This window comes from Neomonachus schauinslandi, chromosome 4, assembly GCF_002201575.2.
Source record: "Neomonachus schauinslandi chromosome 4, ASM220157v2, whole genome shotgun sequence".
Taxonomy (NCBI): Eukaryota; Metazoa; Chordata; class Mammalia; order Carnivora; family Phocidae; genus Neomonachus; species Neomonachus schauinslandi.
Genome location: NC_058406.1, coordinates 93,757,331 through 93,778,522, shown reverse-complemented (window position 1 = coordinate 93,778,522; position 21,192 = coordinate 93,757,331). Strand labels below are relative to the sequence as shown.

The following is a 21,192-nucleotide window of genomic DNA, read 5'->3' as shown; positions in this document are numbered from 1 at the left end:
AGCATCTTTGGTTTCCTCATCAACTAAGGACTTTGCTGAAAGATATTCCCAAAAGAAATTTTCTCTCTGTGCACATGGCTAGGACAAGACTGCTAGTCTTTTGAGTCTTCTTATGCCAGAAAGGTAGTATTACCTGGCACTTGTAAACAGATGGCAAATGACTAGATGTATGAACTTCTAGGTACAAAGAAAGTGGTTAATTACACCAAGATTGTGTTTGTGTGTATGCAATCACTAGGTACCCTGCCTCTATACATATACTTCTTAACAAACACATTTTTAAAACTTTAAACAAAGTCTTTAGGTTCACTAAACCAAGTCATACAAAATCTGTGGTCTGAGAAGCTGCTGTCAATATTATAACTGGATATTATATATAATTTTGGCATATCAAAAATATTTACAATGCAACTAACACATATGGTCAATGAATACAAAAATTATTTATAAATGCACATATATTTACAACGAGATCCCTGGGTGACAGGGACCAAAAAAAAAAAAAGATTCACAAGAATACAACACCCCCTGATGTGGTAACAGTTGGTCAAGCCTGGGATTCTTGTCAAAGACCTTGAATATCAAAGCCTCAGTCTCAACTAGATGCTTAAAACCACTGAAGAATCCCAGACACATCTCCCAGAGGGCTCCGAAGTTATTTCTGTTCCTTGGAAGACACAACAGAACAGCGATGTTTTCTCAGAATCATTCTGCAGGTTCAGACAATCCAGCATGTTAAGCAGCAATGAGGCTCTCCCTAATAGGCAATGCACAGCTGGGCACAACCCCGTGGAACCATCAGCAAGCACAGTTGTCCTGTATCTTCCTCTGCCCGTGTTGCACATGTTTTATTAGATGTACCCACTTCTGTCAGCCGTTTCCCCTTCTTCCTCAGGAATAAGCCCAAACAAATGCCTGGCCCACCTCGGTGGGGTCAGATGTAATTGCAGAGAGGGTAAAGCAAATGCTGACTTTGGGGTTTCTTCTGAACTCTGAGGTAGTAAATACAAAATGAATTAACTGGAGTCTTGGCCCAGATTTCAGCCTGGAGTGAGGTTCATGTGCCCTCACTACCATCTTGAATGTTCCGAGTCCTACTAAAATCAAAAGCATGGTCGTGCAACCTGTGACAGGGCGTGGGGGAGGCAGAACCCTCTGGGCCACTCTCTGCCAGACCCTCATTCTGATGGAGTTGTGGTGGCTCAAGGACTGGCTGCTGGGAAAAGGGAGGATGAGGCAGGCCTAGTTCTTTGCTTATGTTCCAAAGAGGCCGCGGCAACGTTTCTGAGAACGAAAGACAATAATCAGTGGCAAATGGAAGTTCAAAATTAATGGTCTAAAACTTCATTTTCTTTTACCCAAATCCTCCCAGAAAGAAAGATACCCAATATTCCTGAATAAGGACATTGAGAGCAAATGTACACTTGCCATCTTCTTAGCAACAGTTAACAAAAGAAAACAAAATAGAAACTGGAACCATGGTCTTTCAACAAGCTTAACCAAGTATTTACTGAAACCTTGTGATATGTCCTCTGCTTTCATCTATTATTAGTGGTTCTGCTGCTACAAAAATTTAAAAATAAATTCTTTAGACACATGGAAACAGACTAAAATAGTATCCATATTGTAGTGAAAGTTGCATGATACAAAAATCACTGATTTAGTGCAGCTATTACATCTTTAAATAACAAATGAGTATGTTTAAAAAAAATTGTTTTAAAAATAAACCATCTCCCTCCAGCTTAGTCTAGCATGCCAGTAATTCTAACAACAAAATAATAACCAAAAGCAGCAATTTTAAATCAGATTATCTGTACTTTGGTTTCAAAAATATGCATTTCTCATTCACCTCATTTACTGCAGTGGTGAGCTCTTTCCCCAAAGAATATTTGCTGAAAGCTATATTAACTTCATGGGAATGCATTTTGGAGAAAGTCAGGCAAAACATTCTGGAAACAAACACTCAGAAATAAAAACAAAACCCTTGTGGAAAAGTAAGCTAGGGCAGGGTTTCTTAAGCTTTAACGTGCATACAAATAACCTGGGGATCTTGTTAAAATAAAGATTCTGGTTCACTGGGTCCGGGGTGGGAACCTTGGTCTGCATTTCTAACAAGCTCCTAGGTAATGCTGAAGCTGAGACCACACTGTGAGTAGCAAGGAGCTAGAGCACCCCAGGGAGGAATGAGCAATGCACCAAAGCACTCATTTGCTGACTTCCTCACTTACAGACCAAGTTAACAATTGAGATATCCCGAAAGTTAGGAAAAAGATGCACTGCACTTTCGGTTCTACTTAAAAGTCTTTTTATGTGTGTAACTCTTTCAGGACAGGACACGGGAACACGGAATTAAGTGTTGGTGCACTTCTTTCATGGACACTGAACTTTAAAGCCAAGACATACTTTTCTCTGACTTGTACCCTCTTTAGAAATCTTTGGAGTTGGCCTCTTAATTAAGAATAAGAGAGCACATCTTAGAAGTCCCATGTCATGTTTAGTTTTGTGAGGAACTGCCAAGCTGTTTTTTAGAGTGGCCGTACCATTCTGCATTCCCACCAGCAATGTTTGAGTGCCCCAGTTTCTCTGCATCATAACCAACATTTATTTTGTCACAATTTTTTTTTTTAAATTTTAGCTCTTCCGATTAGGGTGTAATGACCTGTTATTGTGGTTTCAGTTTGCATTTCTTTGATGTCTAATGATGTCGACTATCTTTCATTTGCCATCTGTGTATATCTATATTCTCTTAGGTGAAATGTCTGTCCTCTGCTTTCAGTTCCTCTGCCCATTTTCTCATTGACTGGCTGATTTTTCTGTTCAGTTTTGAGAGTTCTTTATACATTGATACTCTTTATTAAGCGAATGGTTAAACAAAAGGTAGACATCTATATCTTGGAATGCTACTCAGCAACAGAAATGAATAGACTTTTAATATACAACAACTTGATGAATTTTGAGAGAATTTTGCTGAGGGAAAAAAGCCAATTCCAAGCTTACATGCTGTATGATTCTATCTACATCACATTCTTGAAAGGACAAGATGTTCCCAGGAGGGGAAACTGGGTAAAGGGGACAAGGGAAACTCTCTGTTCTTACAACTGCATGGGGCTCTAGAATTATCTCAAAATAAAAAGAATAGATTAAAAAAAAAAAAAAAGTCCCACGTCAGCTCATGTACTCCTGCCAGAACCACCCCTGGAAGCACCTGCAGTCCTCACCCCCACCCAACTTCCTGTGCCCTTCCATTTTAGGCTGACAGGAGGGTGACAGCTGATGAAAAACCTGGATGGACAGGAAGACATGTGCAGTAGTGCCCTTCCCAGTCTAGAAAGAGTTCTGTCTTACTGACCGAGGTGTTACCACATGCCTCCTCTGCCCATGTGACACGTGTGTCTTCTCCCGGGCCGTGGAGGAGCGCAGCCTCTATCCCATAACCGCGTCCCCACTTCGGGCCCTGGATCGTAATGCCTCACACACGAAAGCAAACACTGGCTAAGTGATACTGACATTCAATATTTACCTGCTAGAACAGCAACCACATCATTTTTAAACCTTCTCAGTAAAAATCTCCACCAAATTATATCCTCGGCATATCCAATCTCCATTATTTAAATAAAGATGGAAGAAAAAACACCTATATGAAACTTTTTAAAAGCTTTTTCTATATGGCTTCTGAATTTCTAGAAGTGTGATCTTGATACGTCCACAGAAGCTGTTTCCATCCTACAGATGCAGACTTCTCTGTAATTCTAATCTCTGAAAATCTCTGGCCCTACCTTATACCAGACCAGCTAGCAGTAGCTAATCACTCTATTATACCAATTTGCTTGCTTCCTGTCAAATCCGAGTGCCACTTATAGGACAGAAGGAAAAATCAAGTAGGTGAGAGTAAAAACAAAACAAAATAAACAAAAAACACTGTGCCCTTTACCACTGCTCATCTGTGTGGAGGGAAGTTTCTTCTCATTTATCCTCTCATGGTTGGTGGGAAAGGCAGCCATCTCTCTGTCTACTGATGATACCAGGCTCTCCAGGGTAGGGGCATCTTGGGCAGGATGTGCCAAATATGTCTCTTTGGGCATCTGGACCATGAGGCTGGACAGTGTCTGATCTAGAACATCTTCCTCAGCAATATAGGTGTATGGACAGTATTCTCGGGTCCTGGAGTAGATGTTGGCATTGTCATAACAATCGGAGCAAATAACCCGGGTACCAGGGCCACCTGATGACAACACAGGAAAGAATCCTTCAGTTAAGGAGTCAGCTTTGCCAATCACCAGTTTTCTACACCAGCTGTCACCATTATCCCCACAGCTGGCATCGATTTAGCACTTACTTGATAAACCAGGTCTTTCTGTGAATTAACTAATTTAATCCTCACAGCATCCCCATGAGGTAGGTACTATGCACCCCCACTTTACAGATGGGGTAACTACAACACAAGAGATATGAGGGAACTTGCTCCAAGACACTGCTACAATACAGAGCTGAAATCTACACTCAGGCACTCTGGGCTCCAAAGCCCATGCTCTTGAATGCTACAGTAAACCATCTCTGTCCAGCCTGGATAAGGTCATGCCCAATTCAAGGGAACCAAGATAAGGCTGCACTGTGCCACAAGACACATGTTTGGCTGAAGCGAACTAAAGCAGAGAACAAGGAGTTATGAGGACTGCACTTCACAAAGCCCACATTACTTCCACGAGTCAAGGGATCAAGCAACACTCCTGGCTCAAAGTACCCCGAGAAAAAGCCTCTGATGGTCAAGAGTCCTGCCTGACACATGTGCATGTCTGGCAGAGGTAAAGTTTAATAATGAGCTCCCCAGACTGTTACATGCTTTGAAAACTGTTCAAAGAGAGAAAAGAGAGAGAAATAAAGAGCAAGTAACTTCTTGATCAAGCAACACTGTTAGAACTGGAAGTTAGTTTGGCCCAGAAAGCAGGGTTATTTCCCACCAATTCAAAGAGTAGAGGCATTTAAAGATTCTTCTAAAAGCTAGAGGTACCCAAAATAAAATCCAATTTAGCGATTAAACAGATAAACCCTGTTAACGCTCAGCCTAAAAAAATCTCTGTACAAAGAGAAAAGGCCTTTCATTTGTATAGTACTTGAAGCACTACACCAATTTGTTGAAAGGATCTGTGAGAATCTTGAGAGAAGTCCTTTATAAAATATTGTTTCTTTATTTTAAAAATGAGAAAGTTAAAGCTCAGATTTAAGTAACTTGTTCATGGTCCCAGAGCCGGAAACAGGAACTAGGAATCAAACCCAATTTTTCTATCCCTCAATTCACCTCCCCGAGTTCTGTCACTCCCTGAGGGAAGGGAGGAGTGGGGAAGAGAAGTAGTACTAGAAATTGGGTTCATTTAATTAGGGAACATTTTGTATCTCTCTGATTTCTCCAACGTATGCTGAGAATCACCACTGCCCTTTAAACTTCAGTGAACATCAACCTGTCAGCAGGAGACACAAACCTCCCCTGGATATGGCCTAAAGAGTGCTCATGTCTTAAAAAGTTAAGACACCTCAAAAAAGTTTCTAGAGCACCTCCTTCTCATGATAATACTTCGGTTTGGGAGCCTTTGCTGGGTACGCCAATCTCTTGTTTTGAGATGTGTTTCTCCTTTCTGTCAGATGATTTTCTTCTCTGTTAAGATTTTGGTCAATTTCCATCCTATTTTGCACGGAGCCAAATGTTTTCACGGAGTATCTTGCTTTAAAATGCTGCCTCAAGTGGTGCCTGGGTGGCTCAGTCGTTAAGTGTCTGCCTTCGGCTCAGGTCATGATCCCAGAGTCCCGGGATCGAGCCCCACTCATCGGGCTCCCTGCTCCGCGGGAAGCCTGCTTCTCCCTCTCCCTCCCCCACCCCCCCTGCTTGTGTTCCCTCTCTCGCTGTGTCTCTGTCAAATAAATAAATAAAATCTTTACAAAATAAAAAAAAATGTTGCCTCAGGTTAATGGGGAAAACTACACATTGACAAATAAACTCAACAGAATAGGCTGAAATTGTAAGCATATACAACGAAGAGTCATTACCATCAGCGCCCTTGTGTAAATATCCATTGGCAGGAGGCATGAGTTGCTGATGACTGCCTGCCTCAGAGTTGCTGTAGCCTTCCTGTGGCTCCGACAGTGTTCCTTGGGAAGACAAGTAGCTGGGAATGTCTGCAGGCAGATTAAGCTCCTCTGTAAAAGACACATCTGTAACTCTCAAATAACGTTAGGCAACACTCAGAAGACTATTGTGCAAATATGCTCCACTCTGATACATATACTGGCCAGGAAAATGGTATGTACCTAGGAACTCAACAAGTCTTAGAATTTCCCCCCAAAACTCTTTCTTGCTAAAATTCTTTTCAAAGCCTCATTTTAAAAGTATTACTGAAAGAGGCGAAACCTAAAGTCTTAAAATCTTATCCATAGGAGTACTTTCACAGTCTCCCTGACTGTCCCTTTTCTTTTGGGGGGTGGGGGGGGGGGGGGGGGTGAAAGGCCGATCCCAGTCAGAAGGGCTCCACTCTTCCCCCACAGAGAAGCTTGGATGGAAATGAGCCCTAAGGATTAAAGAAAGAAGGTGCACCTGTAACGTGTTTGTAAGAGCAAGGTTTTGGGGGACTGTCTACAAATTCTTAAAATTATTCATCAGAGAGGTTCCATTTTATCAAGGAAGGAGGACATTTTAACAAAAAAAACTCTTCCTCCTACCACACATAAAGTATCAAAGCTCCACAGCTTTTAATATCTTACAATAAATTGTATACTACGCTCCTGACTCAAGTACAAGCCATAGGTGTCGACTGGGTACCACTCACCTGTGTTCGTGATACTATAGTCTTCATTCTTCCTTCTCATGTGGTAAATAACAATGACCCAGATCAAAGAGGTGCCCACAACACAGCAGACCACAACAATGATGACGATGCCAACTGTGGTCCAGCCATCATCTTCATGCCCAATGCTACTCTGGGAAGAGTCACAGTTGGGGGATGAAATGACATTCAGGTAAATGTGACCACGTTCTGTCCCAAGGGTGTTAGACATAATGCAGGTGTATTTCCCAGCATCTTCCAGGCCAGCATCGACAATGATGAGAAGCTGGTTGGCTGCAGCAAAGAAGTGCCGTTCTGTCACCAGCAGGGGCCCATCATCTTTGGTCCAGTTGAGGCGAGGGGCAGGACTCCCTCCAGCTATGCACTGTAATACCGCAGTTTCACCTCGTGTTACTGTCTTGTCCTCCAGAGGTCTGATAAATGAGGGTGTCTCTAACAGAAAGATGTATAAAAAATCATGTTAAACCATTTTATTTCTTAAATCCTACTGAATCAGATGAATGAGGTGATGATGCAATACGTAAGCCCTTTCAGAGGCACTTGGGTGGCTCAGTGGGCTAAGGAGCCGACTCTGGATTACAGCTCAGGTCATGATCTCCGGGGCCTGGGATCAAGCCCTGTGTCAGGTGCCGCACTCAGTGTGGAGTCTGCCTGAGATTCCCTCTCTCCCTCTTCCACCCCCTAAGATAAATAAAAAAACCCTTAGAAAAAAAATAAGTAAACACTTTTATATACTTATGGGAAGATTAGAAGTTAGTGTTTCAGAAAAGCGAAAGCCTCAAAAATCTGATCTCACTAATTCTAACTTGGGCAAGCTATCCTAAGCAAGGAAGTCAAAGATTTATACACAAACAGGTTTATTATGAAACTAGTTGTAATTTTTTTTTTTTTTTAAGATTTTTATTTATTTATTTGACAGAGAGAGCCACAGCGAGAGAGGGCACACAAGCAGGGGGGGTGGGGGAGGGAGAAGCAGGCTCTCCGCAGAGCAGGGAGCCTGATGCGGGACTCGATCCCAGGACCCTGGGATCATGACCTGAGCCGAAGGCAGACGCTTAACATCTGAGCCACCCAGGAGCCCGAAACTAGTTGTAATTTTTAAAAATAAAGGAAAAAGATCTTTAAATCTAGCAGGAAAAGTTGTAAGTAAACCATAGTACAGGCACATGATATTTTCTGAAGACTTAATGACAGAGTAACCCTTGTGATATAATATTTAAGAGGATAAAAGTAGGTATACATAACTACATGAAAAAGTGTTTTTAAAAAAGTCCAGAATATGCCAAAATCTTTAACAGTGTTTTAGTGACTTTCCCTTTTTCTAATTTTCTATATATCCTAAATTTTTAAAACTATATACTTATTTTTCTGATTACACAAGGAAATAACACAAACCAACAAACTTTTAAAAAACCTAACATCTAGGGGAATACAGAACTAGAAAGCAGAATCTGCCTTTGAGTTGAGTCCCATGAAGACAGGTATTCTCATAAGAAAAAAAAATAGGCTTGTCAGAGGAACTCTTTAGGGAAAAAACATTTTATTTTACCAGAACATAGGATCAAGAGGAGTACATTGGAAGGAGAACAGAAAATCTAACCAGAAGATGGTCATTTTTTGTGCATTAAATTTTTTTTTTAAATAAACTAGGAAAAAAACAAATTGTCTTGAGTTGTCTGTGAAGCAGATAACAACTGCAAACTCACTGCTGAATAGAAAAACCATATATGAACTGAAAACTCCAGAAGGCGATGTAACAGGATAAAGGGATTTGAATTTTCAATTCATGTGATAAAGATCTCTAATTCTGCCCTCACTACTTCCCCAGGTTTCAGTTATCTGATCCACTAATATCCTAGGCTGACATAACCCTGCATGTATTGGCAAAAAAAAAGTGACAAAGATAGAAGGATCACAATTAAAATCTCAAACTTAGGGGCGCCTGGGTGGCTCAGATGGTTAAGCGTCTGCCTTTAGCTCGGGTCATGATCCCGGGGTCCTGGGATCGAGCCCCACATCGGGCTCCTGGCTCAGCCGGGAATCTGCTTCTCCCACTGCTCATGCTCTCTCTCTCTCTCTGTATCTCTGTGTCTCGAATGAATAAATAAAATCTTTAAAAAAAAAAATCTCAAACTTAGACTTTTTTTTTTTTTTTTTTTTGCCATTAAGACCAGAGTAGACCCTTAATAAAAAGGCTCCAACCAAAGCAGGGACCCATGGGGCAGTACACATACCTAATACTGTGAGTGAGGCATTTGCTGAGAGGCCTCCGGCTATATTTTGTGCCATGCAGCTATAGATTCCCATGTCTTCTATTTTCACGTTGGCAATGAAGAAGACATCATCCTCGGGCATGACATGCATGCGTCTTTCTCGAGCCGCAGGAAAGTCAGTGCCACCATCTTTCTGCCAGGAAATCTGAGGTGCAGGGTGCCCCTCTGCAGCACACTCTAATCTGGCCATGGCACCAGTGCGAATAGTGAGATCCATTGGCGTTTTCAGGAAAGATGGCATCTCTGTTTCAAGAAAGATCCCCGAAACAAAGTGGGTTGGGCGGTGGTAATACACACACACACACACTTATACACACATACACAAAGTACCAACTCATAATATTCTATTTCTTTCAGAAGGCATGCTCTCTGGATTGACAGTAAATACAACTTCAGAGGCCATCTTTTCTCTTTGAACCTCAGAGTACTTGGAGTACAGTGATAACTCTTCTAGAATGCATGACACGTCTACCTATCTCTCTGATGGGGACAGGAAAGGTAGAAGGCCACAAACCTTTCAGAACTCCGTACATTTATTATGACTCCCTTACTTAAGAGACTAAACGGTGCTTTCCAAACTAACATCTACAGAGCCATCATGGCAAATGCATGCAAAAAGAAATTTATACCAAAAAATAAATAAAATACAGAATACAAAAAATTTATGCCTTCAAAAATCTCATGAAACAACCCAGAAGTAAGACACAAGTATATCCTTTGGTTGCACAAAACCTAAAATGTTTTAGTGATTCAATCCGATAGGTGATCAATTAATCAAACTGTTTTGGAGAAGTTCTTTTTACAACCACAATGAAGAAGAGCATTAATAAATGATTCTGTGTGACCACACTTAGACAATGATCATGATCAGTGCACCCAGAAATGTCCTAAATACTCTGTTATTACAAAGCCCTGTGAACAGTGTCAGGAATACATTTCACAGTTTTCAGAACAGAATTATGGTTCTAGAAAGAATAGAGAATTTCAAAAGAATTTTTCCAAAAGCATAAGTAACAAGGAAAGCAGCCTATCTCCTGGGGCCATGGAATTCCCCCTTACCTCCAACCAAGGACCAATTAGGGACAGTAACTGGACAAAATGGTAATCCAGTCTATACATTATCACAACCCTAAAGACAAAACAGTAAAATCTCCCCTCAAATGTCAGGCTTAGCCTCATTTTCTTGGCCAAGAGGTTCAAAACCTAAACATGAAAAATCCTTCCAACTATAAAACTATCAGGGAGCAGAATTCCTTACCATTCACAGTCAGTTTGGCTTTCTGAGAATAATTAGAACCAAAGTGATTAGTAACGATGCACTGATATCTTCCTTCATCTGTGAAGTTCACATTGAAAAGATGTAAGACACTCGTATATTCTAGAGCTTCTCCAGCTTGCTGCTGATAACGAACAAAATTCTCGCTATCGATGTCATTCAGGATTTCACTGTCTTTGCGCCACACGGTAGACATGGGTGAATCACTGCTGCTCACTGCAGTGCACGTCAGAGTCACATTCGTGCCTCTAAGAGCGACTGTATTTTCAGGATGCATTTTTATCTGTGGCTTGAGAAAATCATCTAAGAGAAAAAAAATGGGGCAGGAGCCAAGTCATTTATTTATTTTTGCTTCTACAGATTTTGAAACAAATAATGTAAAATTGCTTGTTCTGTTTATAAAACGGCATATTAAGATTCACAGAGACTACAGGGCTAGAATCCAATTCCTTTTTGTTGAAAGATATGGAAAATGAGGCCCAGAAGGGTCAAACAACTTGTTCAGAGACATGTAAGTTCCCAGCAAAGCCTGGACAGGAACCCAGGTTTTCAGACTTCAGGGTCTAGCATGTTTTCTACTATCACTCATGGTCACTTATGCTTAGAATGTACTTCTTAAGTATTACCAGTTACTGGGAAAAAAGAAAAACCTATATTCAAATTTCAAGACAACTTCTAATCCTATTAATTCCTGTGTATATGTAGAGGTTACATATATAAACATACATAGGATAATACCCATTATCTTTTCTGTGCCAATATAGAAAATGGGGATTATAAACTTATATTTTACAGGGTGGACCTATTAACAAAACATTATTTGCGAGCGCCTGGGTAGCTCAGTTGGTTAGATGTCTGACTCTTGGTTTTGGCTCAGGTCATGATCCCAGGGTCCTGAGACTGGGCCCTGCATCAGGCTCTACACTCAGCACAGAGTCTGCTTGTCTCTCTCCCTCTGCTCCTCCCCATACACTCTCTCTCTCTCTGAAATAAATAAAATCTTTTTAAGAAAATAAAATAAAACATTATTTGAACATACTCTGTATGTGCGTAACTCTCACCTAAAATAGTGAGAAGTTCCAAACATGTTAAATGTCCAACTAAAGATAGGCTTAGGATTGCCTAATAAACCACAGATTCATAAATAATAGTATGTCGTTTGTATGTAAAAAAACAACATAAGTATTTTGTGGGCCTGAACTTCCAGGATACTTAAGTATCTTTAAGTAGATTATAAACACAGATCTGACAATATATGGGTATCTAAATGATCAGATACTAGTGATATGGAAGAAAATACGCTGATGTAAAAGTTCTACTACCTAAAGCTAGGAATCAGTTATTCTACTTTAAAGGAAATTTAAGTGTAAAGGAAAAATGCCCAAGCTGAGAAAGAACAATATAGATATATACTTGAAATTATGAGTACTGGAATCACGACAACTTTTCCATGACTGTCCCCCCTCCCCCCCAAAAAAACTCTAAAACCCTGCCACCACTTTAGTCTTAAGAAACTGCATCAAAGGGGGCGCCTGGGTGGCTCAGTTGGTTAAGTGACTGCCTTCAGCTCAGGTCATGATCCTGGAGTCCCGGGATCGAGTCCCGCATCGGGCTCCCTGCTCAGCGGGGAGTCTGCTTCTCCCTCTGACCCTCTTCCCTCTGATGCTCTCTGTCTCTCATTCTCTCTCTCTCAAATAAATAAATAAAATCTTTAAAAAAAAAAAAAAAAGAAACTGCATCAAAAATAGAAACAATGTGGGGCGCCTGGGTGGCTCAGGTGTTAGGCGTATGCCTTCAGCTCAGGTCGTGATCCCGGGGTCCTGGGATCGAGCTCCACACTGGGCTCCTTGCTCAGCCGGGAGCCTGCTTCTCCCTCTCCCACTCCCCCCGCTTGTGCTCCCTCTCTAGCTGTGTCAAATAAATAAAATCTTAAAAAAAAAAAAAAATAGAAACAATGTGAAACTGGTACATTCATACATTGTTGGTGACAACATAAACAAGTGCTATCTTTCTGGAAAATGTAGTACTTTAAAAAAAAAAATCATTTTTGATTCAGGAATTTTACTGGATATCTATTCTAAGGTTAACAACCCTCTAAAGGGAAAGGCCTACATTCATAAAGATGCCATTATACTGACATTGAAAATGATCACTGAAGAACACACAGAGGAAAAAAACTGCTTATGATATATTAAGTCAAAGAATACAAAATTTAATCCACAATTACAAAATATAAAAATTTCAGAGAAGAACACAGAGAAATGGAAACAGATATGCTAGTTAGACAGCATTCTGGTTTAATTTTTTTTAATTCTGTTAAGATAGTAAGTGTGTACCATGCATCTTTTCTGACCACAATGCTATGAAACTAGAAATCAACCACCAAAAAAATCTGGAAAAGAGCATAATATATGGAGGTTAAATAACATGCTATTAAACCACTGAATGGGTTGGGCTGCCTGGCTGGCTTGGTCGGTAGAGCATGTGGCTCTTGATCTCAGGGTTCTAAGTCCGAGCCCCATGTTAGGTGTAGACATTACTTAAAAATAAAATCTTTTTAAAGATTTATTTATTTGAGTATTTATTTGAGAGAGAGTGAGTGCATGCAGGGGGTGGGGGATGGGGGCAGGGCAGAGGGAGAAAGAGAGAATCTTTCAGCAGACTAAGCACAGAGTGCAGAGCCCAATGTGGAACTTGATCTCACGACTCTGAGATCATGACCTGAGCTGAAACCAAGAGTCAGAAACCTAACCAACTGCAACATCCAGGTGTCCCCCCAAAATAAAATCTTTTAAAAAATAAAACAATGAATGGGTCAACCAAGAAATCAAAGAAGAAATAAAAAATTACATGAAAACAAATGAAAATGAAAACAGAGTCCATTATCTTTGGGATACAACAAAAGTAGTTCTAAGAGGGAAGTTTACAGCAATACAGATTTATCTCAAGAAGCAAGAAAAATCTCAAACAACCTAACCTTACACCTAAAGGAGCCAGAAAAAGAAGAAAACCCAAACCCAGCAAAAGTAAGGAAATAATAAATATAAGAGCAGAAATAAATGACATAGAAACTAAAAAAACAACAGAACGGATCAATGAAACCAGGAGCTGGTTCTTTGAAAAGATCAAGAAAACTGATAAACCTCTAGGCAAGATTCATTAAAAAAAAAACGAGAAGGGACCCAAATAAATAAGATTACTAATGAAAGAAGAGAAATAACCAACACCATAGAAATATAAATAATTTTAACAGATTATGAAAACCTATATATCAACAAATTAGACAACTTATAAGAAATAAATTTCTGGAAAACCTACCAAAACTAAAGCAGGAAGAAATAAAAAATTTGAACAGACCAATTACCAGCAATGAAACTGAATCAATAATCAAAAAACAAAAGTCCAGGACCAGACGAATTCACAGGCGAATTCTACCAAACATTTAAAGAAGAGTGAATACCCATTCTTCTCAAACTATTCCAAAGAATACAAGAGGAAGGAAAACTTCCAAATTCATTCCATGAAGCCAATATCACCCTGATACCAAAACCAGATAAAGACACTACAAAAAAAGAGAGCAGGCCAATATCTCTTATGAAAACAGATGCAAAAATCCTCAACAAATATTAGCAAACCGAACCCAACAAAACATTTTAAAAAATCATACACCGCAATCAACTGGGATTTACTCCTGGGATGCAAGTGTGGTTTAGTATGCACAAAACAATCAATGTGAGGCATCCCATCAATAAGAGAAAGGACAGCAACCATATAGTCATTTCAACCGATGCAGAAAAAGCATCTGACAAAATACAACATCCATTCATGATAAAAATCCTCTACAAAGTAGGTCTAGAGGGAACATATCTCAACATACTAAAGGCCTTATATGAAAAACCCACAGCCAACATCATACTCACTGGTGAAAAACTGAGAGCTTGTCCCCTAAGGTCAGGAACAAGACAAGGATGTCCATTCTCACCACTTTTATTCAACAGAGTACTAGAAGTCCTAAACCACAGCAACCACACAACATAAATAAAAAGCATCTGTATAGGTAAGGAAGAAGTAAAACTTCCAATATTTGCAAATGACATGATACTATATATAGAAAACCCTAAAGACTCTACCAAAAAAAAACCCAACTAGAACTGATAAATGAATTCAATAAGGTTGCAAGAAACAAAATCAATGTACAGGTATCTGTTGCATTTGTATACACTAATAATGAAATAGCAGAAAGTGAAATTAAGAAAACTATCCCATGGGGCGCCTGGGTGGCTCAGTCGTTAAGTGTCTGCCTTCGGCTCGGGTCATGATCCCGGGGTCCTGGGATCGAGCCCCGCATCGGGATCCCTGCTCTGCGGGGGGCCTGCTTCTCCCTCTCCCACTCCCGCTGCTTGTGTTCCCTCTCTGTCAAATAAATAAAATCTTTAAAAAAAAAAAAGAAAACTATCCCATTCACAATTAAACCAAAACCAATAAAATATCTAGGAATAAATTTAACCAAAGAGGTAAAATACCTGTACTCTAAAACTATAAAACGTTGATGAAAGAAGTTAAAGATGATGCAAAGAAATGGAAAGACATTTCACATTCATGGAAGAGCAAATATAGTTAAAATGTTTACGCTACCCAAAGCAATCTACACATTTACTGCAATCCCTGTATCAAAATACCAACAGCATTTTCACAGAACTAGAACAATCCTAAAATTTATATGGAACCACAAAAGACCTCGAGTAGCCAAAGCAATCTTGACAGAAAAACAAAACTGGAGCTATCACAATTACAGATTGCAAGTCATACTACAAAGTGGTAGTAGTTAATATGGCATAAAAACAGACACACAGATCAACGGAATATAACAGAAAACCCAAAAATAAGCCCACAACTATATGGTCAATTAATCTTCAACAAAGGAGAAATGAATATAAAACTGGAAAAAGTCTCTTCAACAAATGGTGCTGGGACTACTGGTCAGCTACATGTGAAAGAATGAAACTGGACCACTTTCTTACACCATCCACAAACAAACTCAGAATGGATTAAAGACCTAAATGTGAGACCGTTTAACCATAAAAATCCTAGAAGAGAACAGAGGCAGTAATTTCTGACATCAGCTGTAGCAACATTTTTCTAGGTATGTCTCCTGAGCCAAGAGAAACAAAAGCAAAAATAAACTACTGGGACTATACCAATATAAAAAATTTCTGCACAGGGACGCTTGTGTGGCTCAGTCAGTTAAGTGTCTGCCTTTGGCTCAGGTCATGATCTCAGGGTCCTGGGACCAAGTCCTGCATTAGGCTCCTTGCTCCGTGGGGAACCTGCTTCTCCCTTTCCCCCTGCCTGCCGCTCCCCCTGCTTGTGTGCACGTTCTTGTTCTCTAATAAATAAATAAAATAAAATCTAACAAAAAAAAAGAATTCTACACAGCAAAGGAAACAACCAACAAAACTAAAAGGCAACCTGCAGAATGGGAGACGATATTTCCAAATGACATATCCAATAAAGGGTTAATATCCAAAATATATAAAGAACTGATACAGCACAATATGCCAAAACAAATAATCCAATTTAAAAATGGGCAGGGGCGCCTAGGTAGCCCAGTCAGTTGAGCATCTGACTCTTGGTTTCGGCTCAAGTCATGATCTCAGGGTCGTGAGATCAAGCCCCGCATTGGTCTGTGCATTCAGCGCAGAGTCTGCTTGAGATTCTCTCTCCCTCTGCCCCTCCCACTCATGCACTCTCTCTCTAAAGTAAATAAATAAATCTTTAAAAAAAAAAAAAAAAATAGGCACAAGACATGAACAGACATTTCTCCAAAAAAGACAGATGGCCAACAGACACATGAAAAGATGCTCAACAGCACTCATCATCAGGGAAATGCAAATCATAACCACAATGAGATATCACCCCTACGTGTGTCAGAATGGCTAAAATAAAAAACACAAGAAACAAGTGTTGGTGAAGACGTGGAAAAAAGGAGCCCTCCTGCATTGCTGGTGGGAATGCAAACTGATGCAGCCATTGTGGAAAACAGTATGGAGGTTCCTAAAAAAATTAAAAATAGAACTACCCTACAATCCAGGTACCAAAGTACCCAAAGAATACAAAAACAGGAACTGAAAGGGATACATGGACCCCTATGTTTATTACAGCATTATTTACAATAGTCAAATTATGGAAGTAGCCCAAGTGTCCATTTATAGATGAATGGATAAAGATGTGGTATATACATAAAATGGAATATTATTCAGCCGTAAAAAAGAAAGAGATGTTACCATCTGCAATGACATGGATGGAGCTAGAAAGTATAATGCTAAATGAAATAAGTCAGACAGCGAAAGACAAGTATCATAAGATTTCATTGATATGTGGAATTTAAGAAACAAAACAAACGAGCAAGGAAAAAAGAGAGAGACAAACCAAGAAATGACTCTTAGCCATAAAGAACAAACTGATGGTTACCAGGAGGGAGGTGGGTGGGAGGAGGCGATGGAGACTGAAGAGTACACTTATCATGATGAAAAAATAATAATAAAATGATTTTAAAAAGACAATGTGTAGTATACAGAATTTTAGAACAAAATACAAACCACAGACAAAATCTTTCAGGTCCACGTTCAGGATGCTCTGCCCTGCTAGCCATTCAGGGTGTGCACAGCTTACATTCACAGAATGCTGGAAGTTATTATCAACCAGCCACTGAAGCAACCACTTCAAATGGCAGTCACAGAGTAAACTGCTTGTGTTCAGAATCCTGCAGAAGCCAAGAAGAAAAGAAATACCGTTTACTTTTCATTCTGCTTCTTCACCATTAAAAGCCTGCTGCACACCCATGCATTTTTCTCTCCAAAAAATGTTCAACCTGAATCAAACTACAAGACAAATTCAGACCGTCAGCCTCAATTCCTCAAATATTTCAGTGTCATCCAAAACATTAAGAAAAGGGGCAAAACAAGGGTAAGGGACCTATTTTAGATTAAAGGAGACTAGACTCATTACCAAATGCAGTGCATCACTCTTGATTGGAAGGAATATCTACAAAGAACATTTTTTGACATTGGGGATATCTGAGTATGGACTCCATGTCAGGTAATATTATTTTATCAATGTTAATTTAATTGAATGAGATAACAGTGGTTATATGTAGGAAAACACCCTTGTTCTTGGGAAATACATGCTGAGATATTTAGGGGCAAAGTGTCATGATGCCTGCAACTTACTATCAAATGGCTAAGCAAAGTAGTAGTGTATGTGGAGAGAAAAGAGAGAGATAGAAAGAGATGGAGAGGGAGAGAGAGACGGGAGGAAGGGAGAGACAGAGCACAAATTTAGCAAAAAGTTAACAAGCAGTAAATCTAGGTAAAGGGAATATGGACGTTAACTGTACCTTCCTTTCAATTTTGAAGTTTAAAATTTTTCCCAAAAAAGTTTGGAGGAAAGCTTACCATATACATTGCAGCACAGAGACATGTTTGTTGTGGAGAAGATATTTTCCACAAGAATATTCCACAATAATTCCATAAGAATTATTTTCAAATTATTTCATTACAATTACAAAAACATTTCAGTCCTGTGGCAATGTGTACTGCTTAACTTAAACTAGGAACCAGTGAAATTTTATTTGTTGTCTACGATAGGGCTATAAAACATATTGGAAAAATCAGATAGGTTTTCTCCTAATGACCCCATGAATGTCCCATCCACCTGGAAGTAGCAAAAGCAAAGATTTTGAGAACATTGTAACTTGCTTTGTGTGCATCACCAAAATCCTCATCTAGTTTTTAAGTATCTAAAATCTGATTCCAAAGAAGTTTCAGTCTTCAATGGTATCTCAAAAGGCTTATTTGACTAAGGGTTATTTTAATTAATCAGACCAAAAGTTATCTTTTGCATTTAAGAATTCTTAGGTTATATTCATTCACTGATAGACAAATATTTGAGTCTACTATATGCGAGACACTGTTCTAGGCCGGGGGGATATAGGCCTCACAGAACTTACACATTCATTAGAGCCAAGCAATAAACAAATAAAGGCAAAGTACAATGTCAGAAAGTAAGTGTTATCAAGAAAAATAAAGCTAAGCAAAGATACAGAGACGCAGCTACTAGTTTAGATAAAGTGGTCAGGGAAAGATTCTTTGAAGAGATGGCATTTGGGCAAAGACCTGAAAGAAGTGAGAGAGCAAATCCCAAAAAGACCTGAGGTAAGAGTGTCGCATACATAGGAAACTGTATGCAAAGGCCTTGAGGCAGACACGCCCAGTGTGCTTGAGGAAAAGCAAGGAGGCCACTGAGGCTAGAGCACACTGAGGGAGGGGACATGAGGGAGGGTACAGTGACAGGAACGAGGTCAAGGAGCTGGGCAGGGAAGACCAGGCCATGCAGATGCTTTACAAACTAAGAAGAGAACTTGAAGTATTTTCTCCGTGTGTGTGAAGGAAGCCATTGGAAGGTTAAGAATAGAGGAGCGATGTGGTCTGATTTATGCTGTCTTGTATAAGCTGGACTCATGAGACATGGACTTAATCCTAATTCTGCTACTTACCTTAGGCAAAATACTTAATGTCTCCAAAATCTCAGTTTCTATTTCTGGAAAATGGGTTTGAGAATGCCTACCTCAAAAAAATTTAAATAAAGCCTTTAGCACAGTGCCTGGACACAGATACCACTGAATTCACATTACTTCCCTTTACTTCTGCTTCTTTTGCATCTTTCTATCCTCACATGCTAACCAATCTGCCCCCAAGGACCTCATAGAATACCGTGCATTCTCTCGAAAAGTGTGTGGACAGATATACACCAAAATATTAATAGTGGTTGTCTCTGAGTAGTGGGGATCTGGGGACTTGCTCTCCTTCTTGCTTTAACTATATGTTTTCTAATGTTTCTACCATGATTATTTAAGTTTAATGCAAAATATTTTTAAATTTACATACAACTTTCCCATCTCCCCCCCCAATATTTATGAAAAGCACTGTGAAGGATACCAGAACGCATAAGGATATATTTTAATAAATCTTGATGTAATAACAGTATTGTAAATATGACTTCGATTTAAAGTAAACCAAAAGCAATCACAATTTCTCAGTAAAAAAAGGTGTGTTAGAGGGCGCCTGGGTGGCTCAGTTGGTTAAGCGACTGCCTTCGGCTCAGGTCATGATCCCGGAGTTCCGGGATCGAGTCCCGCATCGGGCTCCCTGCTCAGCGAGGAGCCTGCTTCTCCCTCTGACCCTCCCCCCTCTCATGTACTCTCTCTCTCTCTCTCATTCTCGCTCTCAAATAAATAATCTTTAAAAAAAAAAAAAAAGGTGTGTTAGAGTTTCCTCCATTAGCAGTTTGTTCAAACCAATTCTCAAATTACCAAATGATTGAAGACTGAAACTATACTATTTGCTTTCACCTACTACCTAAATTACATTTTACACTTAGCTCTTCTAATAAGCGTTAAAACTTTATTGGTGGCCCTCAGATTATCATTAGCAAAAAAAGGGTAATACTGATATGCACTAAGTTGTGCCCTTAAAAGTTAAACTGAGGGTTGCTGGAGGGGAGGGGGATGGGGTAGCTGGGTGCTGGGCATTAAGGAGGGCATGTAATGTAATGAGCACTACGTATAAGACTGATGAATCACTAACCTGAACCTCTGAAACCAATAATACATTATTTTATGTTAATTAGTTAAATTTAAATTTTAAAAAAAGTTAAGCCCAGGAGAAATAACTCAAAATATCTTGACCCCCCCCCCCCCAAAAAAAGAGCCACTTAAAAGTCTGGCAGAAAATAACTGATTCCCATAACATTTTTATTTTATTAATATTAGTTATTCAACTTTCACTATGTGCCAGCCTCTGTGCTGAGCATCTTCTCAAAACCTTCCAAAGTTTCCTAATGTATTTAGAGGAAAAAAAAAATCCAAAGTCCTCATGACTCATTAGGTCCTAGGTGGTCTGGTTCCTGCTTAACTCTCTGACCTCACCTCCTAACCCCTTTTCCTCTTGCTCTCTTCCAGCCACACTGATGTCTTCGCTGTCCTTCAAGCATAAGAAGCAAGCTCCTACCTCAGGGCCTTTTCACTTGTTTTCTGTGCCTGGAATGCTCTTCACCCAGTATTCAATGCTTTGCCCCTAAGGTCCAGACTCAAATGCTATGATCTTCAAAAAAAAAAAAAAAGCCTTCCCTCACTACTTTATCCAAAATAGCAATCCCAGCCACTCTCCATACCTGTGACCCACCTTTATTTTCCTCCAGAATTCTTATTACCTGATGAGATATTATATATCTACTAATTTATTCTTTGACTTCATTACTAGAATTTATTGTAATATGCTATGAGGATAAAGATTTTGTCTTGTTCACTACGGTGTTTTTAGCATCTAGGACAGTACCTTACATAGCAGAGGATAATAAATATTTCTTGAATAAACAAATTATCTAGTTTTATCCTCACATAACTCTGAAGGAGGTACAACTTCCATTTTGAGAAGGGAAATTGAGTCTTAGACTAAATTTCCCCAATGTCACATAGCTGTAAAGAATGGAGCAGAAATTTGAAATCTAGGCAGTATGAACTCACAAACTTCTAGTGCATCTCAAACTACTTGTGATGAAGGACCAGTTTTATAATTTCCAATCTGCTGTAGATTAATACTTCTATAAAATTCAACAGAAGTGTCACAATAATGTCAAATTGTTCTAAAAGTTTCTAAATGCTTACTATGAATTTCTCTCCTTATCTCATCATGAACCAGTTCTGGTCCACAGTCCGTCCTTTGAGTGGCTTTTAAGCAAGGCGAGATCAACT

General features: G+C 39.5%; 1 protein-coding gene across 1 annotated transcript in view; it reads right to left on the bottom strand.

Annotated features, from left to right (window-relative positions):
* Positions 1-254: 254 nt before the first annotated feature.
* Positions 255-21,192, bottom strand: part of LRIG2 (leucine rich repeats and immunoglobulin like domains 2) — a 59,688-nt gene continuing 38,750 nt past the window's right edge. The window contains 7 exon segments of the mRNA XM_021690114.2: positions 255-1,284; positions 3,932-4,222; positions 6,040-6,189; positions 6,816-7,265; positions 9,068-9,349; positions 10,365-10,685; positions 16,982-17,145. Coding sequence (XP_021545789.1) covers positions 1,058-1,284; positions 3,932-4,222; positions 6,040-6,189; positions 6,816-7,265; positions 9,068-9,349; positions 10,365-10,685; positions 16,982-17,145 — 1,885 coding nt within the window. The 3' untranslated portion in view covers positions 255-1,057.